This window comes from Phodopus roborovskii, unplaced genomic scaffold, assembly GCF_943737965.1.
Source record: "Phodopus roborovskii unplaced genomic scaffold, PHOROB, whole genome shotgun sequence".
NCBI classification, from domain to species: Eukaryota; Metazoa; Chordata; class Mammalia; order Rodentia; family Cricetidae; genus Phodopus; species Phodopus roborovskii.
Genome location: NW_026126460.1, coordinates 8,294,228 through 8,303,201, shown reverse-complemented (window position 1 = coordinate 8,303,201; position 8,974 = coordinate 8,294,228). Strand labels below are relative to the sequence as shown.

At 40.5% G+C, this 8,974-nt stretch overlaps 1 protein-coding gene across 1 annotated transcript; it reads right to left on the bottom strand.

The window, feature by feature from the left end:
• Nucleotides 1-1,006: 1,006 nt before the first annotated feature.
• On the bottom strand, nucleotides 1,007-6,858 carry Ctla4 (cytotoxic T-lymphocyte associated protein 4). The gene is made up of 4 exons (XM_051190176.1): nucleotides 6,687-6,858; nucleotides 3,289-3,636; nucleotides 2,718-2,827; nucleotides 1,007-1,407 (listed from the first exon to the last, which is right to left on the bottom strand). Exons 1-4 carry the CDS (start codon nucleotides 6,793-6,795, stop codon nucleotides 1,303-1,305), a joined length of 672 nt encoding a protein of 223 aa, XP_051046133.1. The 5' UTR covers nucleotides 6,796-6,858; the 3' UTR covers nucleotides 1,007-1,302.
• Nucleotides 6,859-8,974: the final 2,116 nt, after the last annotated feature.

The following is an 8,974-nucleotide window of genomic DNA, read 5'->3' as shown; positions in this document are numbered from 1 at the left end:
GGTTCCTAGGACCCACATCAGATAGCTGACAACCACTTGTAACTCTAGCTCCAGAGAGAGGAATCCTAAACCTCTGGCCTCCAGGGAACCCTGCACACACATGTGCATATCCACACACAGACACAAATAATTAAAATATTTTTCAAAACCAAATTCAAACACAACACTTAAATGCAAGATTGATAGAGGCAGCTACATAACACAATCACCAAAAGTTTTATTTAATTAAAAATATTATACATGTTGTTGCATTTTCATGGAAAATACTGAGTTTTAAAAAAAAAAACACCAACAGTGTTAGTTTTCAGGAACTTTCATGTACCCATTCTACCTCCTGCTAATTTCTTCTTTCAGTGGTGTTAACTTTGTGTCTGTGAGGAGTAGGGGCCATAGTACTGGAGCTTCCTAGAAGACCAGACCTACAGGGCTCATGAGTGACACAGTTCCTTGAAAACAGTGTTCTGTCGGGTTCACACAGACACCACCTGCTTTGGTTTCCTTGAAAATCATGGAAGAAAACACAAATAGAAACAACAAACAAACAAACAAAAAACTGAGTGTAAAAACCCATTGCTGAAGTCCACACCAGTTTAGTACAACTGAGCACTGAGCTGCCACTGCATCCAGTTTCCAAGCAAGTTAACGTAGGACCTCGTGTCCTGCCTGATGGAGTAGTGTCCTGAGCTCCCCAACAAGACTTCCCCACAAACCCACTGTGGGAAGACACTGATATATAGTGTTTATATTCAAACCACCAGCAAATACATAACAGCACATGAAACACCAATGTACAATATCAGTTAAAAATACGCTATAACTATTGGAATCACTGGCTATCATATAGCTGTGTGAATACATTTTTAAATGTTCATGTAATTACACATTTGTTAAAGAAAATAGGGAACTTTAAAAATTATTTAAGTCATAAACATCTCACAGCTAAATACAAGGTGTGGACAATATAACCCCCCTCCTTCACCCCCATCCTTTCTTTGGACTGTTCCATTTCTTAACATTTCCTTGACCCCACATCATAATGCTATATTCTTATGGTGCTTCCAAGTGACGCTTTCATTAAAATTGTTCTGACATAACAGCAGTATCCCAGCTCTCTGTTCTTGGTTCTTTGCTTTAAATTGTAGTATGTTTAATTTGAATTTTGCATCCAGCTTCATATTAAGGAGATGCACACTCTCCTTAAAATAAACCAAAGAGTAAAAATAGCTGGAGAGCAGAAGAAAGTCAAAATTGCCTGAGCTTTTAGAGATTGAAGTGTGGCCTTTCTTCTTCACAAATGGTCTTTCAGTTGATAGGAATAAAATAAGGCTGAAATTGCTTTTCACATTCTGGCTCTGTTGGAGGCATCTTCACATAGACCCCTGTTGTAAGCGGGCTTCTTTTCTTTAGCTGCCAAAACACAAAAAGAAATAGCAATTATTATCAAAGAATACAGAAGTCATTTTCAACCATAATAGGGCTCAGTAAATAGTGGGTTCCTCACCAGCAAAAATAAACATCCACAACAACATGCAGAATTATAAACTCTGGGAGATTTTTCTTGATTCAGCTATTTAAATTTACCTTCGATAAATAATTCAGCAATTCAAATGCAAAATAGCAACCATTTTCACAGAATGGAAAGGAGGGAGAAAATATTTTGAGACAACTTCACCAAGAACACCCAAAATACCCAAGATAATTGACTAGATCCTGTCTGTAATAATCAATGTACTGTAAACATTTAAAGGTGACTATGATATCCTGTTTTGTAGCTATATTTCTCATCTCTACTCCTTTTATGCTTTTTATTGCTTTTCCCCCTTGTCTGTATTAGTTCCCAGTTTCTATCACCCCAACTTCAACAAATGAAAAAGAAGACAGGACAACAGAATAGAGGCTCAATGAAAATTGTGTGAGTGTACGTGTGTGTGTGTGTGTGTGTGTGTGTGAAAAACACAGACACAGAAAGAGAGACAAAACTGACCAAGAGACAAAGATAGAGAGATAAGGAAAAATGGAGGAGTAGGAAGAAGAGGAAGAGAAGAAGAGGGAAAGGGGGAAATGAAGGACGTACGTGTGATAAGGAAAGCCAGCCTCACACAGCAGTGGCAGAGAAGGACTGTTAGAAACCCTGACCGGAGAGTTGATTCCACACTTCTCTCTTCTCACTATTAATATAGTAAATAAAAACCAGGACGTTCATTCACTGAGCTAGGGAGGAGGTCAAGGCGCTTTAGTAAGGAGACAATATAATGGGGACAGGTATTCTACAAGTAGCTACAATTTGAACAAAGAAAGCACAGGGATGGCACTAAGAGATGATTTTCACTGAAAAAATATCCAGGAGAAAGATAAAAATCCATCCAGGTGGTTCTAACTAGCCGTAGTTGCCCAACATAATCCTGTGTTCTAGGGTTACTAACATTAGGGCCATAACCAAGATGGTGAAGACCAAAACAGCTGCCCCATGTTGTTCAAACAGTTACTCAAACTGAAACCCTGCTCAGAAGCACACAAACATTCACTGTCAAATATGCTCACGTACAGTATTAGTCATTCTGAAACCTCAAAGGCCATTGCATGGGGTTCTAGTGTGTTCTTTATCCTACCCTTCCTGCTCTTTGTTTATTGCTTCAACTCTACACCATCACTTGGTCAGTAGGGTACAACTAAAGATGTGCCCATTAACTGTGGAGCAACATCAGCACTACACTCACCATTTTGCTCAAAGAAACAGCAGTGATCAGGAAACTGTAAAAAAACAACCCTGAACTAACTGCAGCAAGGATCCAAAGGAGGACGTCGGAATCTGGACATGGTTCTGGTTCTGCAACAGAAAACAGAGCACAAACCCCTTGAAAGAGTTTTCAATATGGGACCCTACTTCTTCAGGTGTGGAAAAAAAGAAGAAAAGGAGGAGTTGTTAGAGCTTCGAGGCTTTGCTAGCCAACCCTAACTGGTATTGTTAATCCATGGAGAAGTCTGCCTGTTTGATGTGTGACTTCCCCAGAGTGTCGTCACAAGGACAAGGGCACTTTAAGATGGCTCTAAAAGAGCAAGTGTCCTAGACTATCAGCAGTGTTAAACACTTCCCCAAATACATTTTATTGCAGCCAGAATAATGGTTATGTAACTGCTTGTCATAAGCAAGACTGCCATCTACTATGGAATTCCTATCTATAAATCATAATCCTAACTACAAAGAACCTCAAACCAAGAACTAAACTATTTTGATGTAAAGACAAGAGCAATGCAAAGAGGTGCTCTTAGTGAAATAGCTTTGCTCACCAATGACATAAATTTGGGTCCCGTTGCCCATGCCCACAAAGTATGGCGGTGGGTACATGAGTTCCACCTTGCAGAAGTACAGTCCAGTGTCAGCAGCTCTCAGTCCTTGGATGGTGAGGTTCACCCTGCTTTCATTGATGGTACCACTACAGAAGGGATCATCTAGGAAGCCCAATGTATTCTTCAGTGTGAATGTCGTGGCACAGACCTCAGTCATCTGGCCATTTGTCTGCCGCAGCACTGTCACCCGGACCTCATCAGTGTTGTGTGAAGACGTATATTCACACGGAAAGCTGGCGATACCATGGCTGCTGGCCAATGCCACTGAAGGTTGGGTCACATGTATGCCTGTCAAGGAAAGGTCAAAGGTAACTCAGTAAACTTATGGTCATCCATGGCTGGAACAATTAGACCACATTTTATGACAGGGGAGGTTTATGTTGTATGAGCTCCCATAAGCTCACCTCTCAACAAACTCATCACCCTCTTACCCTTTGCCTCTCAATCCATCCACCCTGGCACCCTGCTTCCCATCTTCCAGCTGTCTTCAGTCACTTTCCAAGATTTCCTTACTGATGAATAGTTTCTTAAAGATGGTTGGCTATGGCAAGGAGAATTCTGCTGTAGCAACTAGAAGACCTGGCTCTCATGAAATGTGTCATTTTGGCAAATCGTTCTTTCTTTCATTTTCTCTCTCATGAAATAAGAAAGAGGGGTAGACTTCCAGCCCCAGCATTATGCAGTGATAATAGGACTGTATCATGCAGGGAGGAGAGTGGATAGAGGAAGTTCTGGGGCTTGGGGTGCAGAACCTTGCCTCATCGCTCAATGTAAAACTCAAAATATCCTGCCTACTTATTTAAGTGTACCTATGTCAACTGGGAGCAGTTAAACCTCAGCCCAATGCACTAGTTACCCTTTCCCTGGCCTCACAGTGGTAGAATAACCTATAAAGTTAGACAAGTGAGCCTCAGAGCTTAGAGCACCAGGTCATTTCCTCTCAGGATAGAGGGCAACCCTGCAGGTAACTTCCGTGGGCTTCCCCTACCTCCCCTCTACCTCTTCCGCCTTCCTTCTCTCCTTCACTTAACATTTTCTTTGTTCTTTGAGTTTTTTTTTTCTCTTTCTTCTCTGTATGCTAAAAGAGAAGAGCACATCTCTCTATACAAACATACTTTTGTCATTTGAAATTAGTGGGTTTGCCTAGTATTGGTAGCTCATACCTGCAATCCTAGCACACAGGGGGATGAAGGTCAACCTTAGCTAAACAACAAGACATTGTTTTAAAGACCAAATTCCAACAAGCAGAAGGGCTGGGGCATATAGCTTGGTGTTAGAGTGCCTTGGGCTGTATACAAGTATACAAGGCCTTGGGCTGTACCTTCAACACTCAACTTAAAAGTGGGTTTGTGTCATACTATCTTTTCATAACTTGCCTGGCTGCTATCTGCCAACATGACTGCCTGAACATGAACTTAACAAGGACATGAACAATAGACATGCCCAATATATGGAGAAAGACAAAGAGGCTTCAACCCTACACAAATAACTACAGGCAACTAAGGAATATGGCTTCCCTAGGGAAAAGCACACCAACTAGCTACCCAGTATCAATGGGCAGCCCTGCCCAATATTACAAATCAAACCCAAAACTTAAAACTGAACATTGTCATTGGCAGTTTACTAACATCAACTGCAAAAACAAGACAATAACCAGCGTTCAGTGGCCTCCTTCTTATGATCTTGAATACTACTCCAAGCTTAGTTTCCAAGACCCCTCTCCTAGCCATTAATTAGTATATAGTAGGTAGCACCTGTACTGAATAACATTTGAACAATATGGTAGCATCTGTTGCCATGGTGATTCCAACAGCCTATGAGACAGCCAGTGTCTGCCTGGCTCCCATCTCTGCTATTAGAGACATTCTCTGAGTAACCTTTGTTCCATGGACACCCCACTAGTGTTTCAGGAAGTTCTCTCCCACACTGAAGTTTTTGTGACCTATTCAGACAAGAAAATGTACACAACTATTGCTTCTTTGATAAAATAAAATCATCAAATATCATTTATGCCTAAGTTTCACACAAACTACATAACTTCTTCATTTAAAAGGTCTGGAGAGAGAAAGAGTGAGGGCCCAATAGATACATGCATTTCAAGGTACACTGGCTTCTCAAGAGCTCTTATTGCATCCGAAAATTAGGGATTTACACCTAATATCATAATAGGGATTTTATGATGAAAAACATAAAAAGAATGTAGGACAAATAGACTATTTGTTTTCCTCCCTTCTCCCTTCCTCCCTTCCTCCCTTCTTTCCATCTTTCCTCCTTCCCTCCTTCCCTTCCTAGCATCCTCCCTTTCTTTCTTCTTTCAATTTTAAACTATTTCATCTTTAAAATAATCAGCCAATTTATTTTTCCTTTATTTTTGTTACTTCTTTCATTTTTTTTTTGAGTTTGTAATATAATTGCATTATCTCTCCTACCTTTCCTCCAAATCCTCCTACATATGCCTCCTTCTTTTCTTTCAAAGTCGTGGCCTTTTTTCCATTATTTGCTTTACATGCATACACATATAGGTATGCACTCTTAAATGCAAACTACTCTGTACATATTATTTGCATTATATATTCAGGGTTGCCCATTGATACTGGGTAGCTAGTTGGTGTGCTTTTCCCTAGGGAAGCCATATTCCTTAGTTGCCTGTAGTTATTTGTGTAGGGTTGAAGCCTCTTTGTCTTTCTCCATATATTGGGCATGTCTATTGTTCATGTCCTTGTTAAGTTCATGTTCAGGCAGTCATGTTGGTAAGACTTTATGGGTGCAGTGTCTGACATTCCTAGGAGATACACTCTCACAGTAAATTCCATGCACTGCTGACTCTCACAGTCTTTCTGCCTCCTCTTCTGCAATGTCCCCAGAGCCTTAGGTATAGTAACTTAAGAGCTAAAAGTGTCTCAAAAACTTAAAGTGAATGGGGAAAGAATTCTTATTTATTTTAATGTATGTGGGATTTTTTTTTTTTTTTTTTTTTTGAGGCAAATCACAAGGTCACTCTGATAGCAAGATCAAATATACTCAGGATTTCAGAAGTCTTTCCCCCACTTTAATCTCTCATGTATCTGAACTTGTTCTCCCTAAACAAACATCTTACAGAGTCATTAACCCTGGCAGTCCAGCATGCCAGTCATCTGCTGTGAGTAGTCTCTGCTCCTGGATTGCTGCGAGCTCCCCTCCACCTTTCTTGGAACACAGAGCTGGCAAGCCCAAAGGTAGAGATTTGCCTTTCACTTCTGGCTCTTCTGCAAATCACTGTCCTTAGCTGCAGAAAGAAATGAAAACCCGTGTAGGAAAAACACCCCCTCTACCTCCATGCTCCAGCAGTTGCCACTCACCTTTGGAGACGGTCGGGATGAAAAGAAAAGCAAGCAGGGCTTCAAAGGGCCAAGTCCTAGAAGCCAGCTGCAGTTGAGCCTTGCACCTCTGGACTCCAAGACCAGCCATGGCTTTATGGGAACCGTGTTCAGGTCTTCAGGAAGCAGAGTGAAAGCTTTCAGGATCCTGAAGCTTTGAAATGTGTTTGAACCCACACAGATTCGAGCACTTTATATATAGACGGCTTTGATCCCAGGGACGTGCTGCATATATGTACCACAAACACATGGCACCTGAATAGAGAGCCTTTTTGTTTTGGTTTTACGAGAAAGGAAGCCGTGGGTTTAGCTGTTACGTCGTAAAGACAACATTAACTACTCAAGGTAAAATTGAACAAAACAAGCAAATCCATGGATGGAAAATGTACTCAACTCGAAACTGAAGCTTCAAGTCAACTGAGGATCTGGATAAGCAGAGCTTTGGACAGTAGAATTTCCTGTAGCACAAGGTACCCCAAAACCCCAATCCCAATTTTATGCAGCTGTCTGGTCATCCTTAACCACCCAGTTCTTTTTCTTGATATCCTCATGGCCAGCCCTTAGTACTAGGGCTGATGGCAGAATTTGTCTATGGAAGGCATTCATTAAAAATGTGTTCTAGCTGTGTTCTGTCCTTATATGAAACCATCAGTATGCAAGAGTGTATTTTCCCTAACTCCATTTTATTGAGAGAAAATGCCAAAGCCACAGAAATGAACAACACACATACATTGGAAGCAAGGAAAACTGCCTCTGGTTTTGCCAACTGGGAAAGAATTTAGATGTTCTTAAAGCCTTCACAAAGACAAAATAAAGTTGTAGTTGGGCCAGGAAAAGTCAACCCAGATGAAAAGACATTTGAAACCTCCATAAAAGGAGAATTTTTTTTTTTTATTAGTGAGGCTTCTTTTTTGTTGTTGTTGTTTTTGTTTGTCTGTTTGTTTGTTTGAGACAGGGTTTCTATGTGTAGCCTTGTCTTTTTAAAGGGTAAAAACTCAAAACTAGGATGAAGATACAGCTCAGTGATGGAGATGCAGCTCAGTGATGGAGACACAGCTCAGTGATGGAGAGACAGCTCAGTGATGGAGATGCAGCTCAGTGATGGAGGTACATCTTAGATTCAGTGAAAGAGATACAGCCTTAGGTTCATTTTCCAGCACCACAAAAAAAAAAAAATCAAAACTAAGGATAAATCTGACCAAAATTCTTAAGTTCATGAAAGCTGCAGAGAGGACAAATGTTCATCCATAAATACTATGGTATTTTTTATAATATTAAATTGTTTATCTCTTTAATATTTAGAATAATCAAGTATTATATATTACTGCATATTACATACTTACATATTACATACTTAGAACACACATAATTAACTCTTTAGAATACTAAACATTGAACTCTCCTATAGTTCAAGAATGAAAGGGATGTTCATTGAGAATCTATAACACGCAGAGAGAGACTCTGGACTGGATGATGACAAGATAAAAACATAGTTGATTGCCTGCCATGGCAGAGCATGTCTTTAACCCCAGAACTTGGAAGGCAGAGACAGGTGTGTGTTCCAGTGTTTCTGTGGTTTCCTGCCATCTCTACACACCATCAGAAGAGACTCTGTAGAGTAGGGACTGTGTGTTTCCTTTATAGCCTCTTCTTGCATTCTCTCGCACATGCCTTTCTTTCTGCATGTCATTTCCAACATGCTCCTTTCAGGTATTACCACATTTAAACAAGCTTCCTGCGCCTATTATTTCATGTTCTCCTTTCCACATCCTCTAGTATTTAGCTGAATTACCAACACCCTAAGAAGCCTCCTGTGATATGTCTCTTTTCTATATTCCCCTAAGAAGCCATGACAACCTAATTGCACTTATTGTGGGTCAAGTCACAGACTGGATACTAAAGACTTTAAAAGTGAAAAAAAAAAAATCTATGTTCCTATCCTCTAGGTGAGCTCACAGCAGTGGCAGTGGCAGATAGTTCATCATAATCACGACAGAGTAAAAATGAGATAGAGGATAGAGCTGAAATGTTACACAGACATTGACCAGCAGAAGCCATTGGTTCAGCTGTGGACACCAGAAAAGCCTTCTTAGAGGGTGAAAACCTGGACTTATTACTGAGGACAAAAATTAAGGGGTGAGTGCATTCAGACAAAACAGTATTTTCAGAGGACTTGGTAGGAGCAGATGCTTCTGCAAGAGCCAGTGAAACACAAAAGGCCATCAGCACAACTGAGATAAAACTTCATAAAACTTTCTTCTGGCCCAGAA

What these genes read in the sequence shown, in the direction of transcription:
- Ctla4 (XM_051190176.1), bottom strand. Translation starts at nt 6,795, where the DNA reads ATGGCTGGTCTTGGAGTCCAGAGGTGCAAGGCTCAACTGCAGCTGGCT. An exon ending in CATCCCGACCGTCTCCAAAG is followed by an intron (nt 3,637 to 6,686) that starts GTGAGTGGCAAC and finishes TTTCCTTGACAG; the next exon opens with GCATACATGTGACCCAACCT. An exon ending in GACCCAAATTTATGTCATTG is followed by an intron (nt 2,828 to 3,288) that starts GTGAGCAAAGCT and finishes TTTCTGTTGCAG; the next exon opens with AACCAGAACCATGTCCAGAT.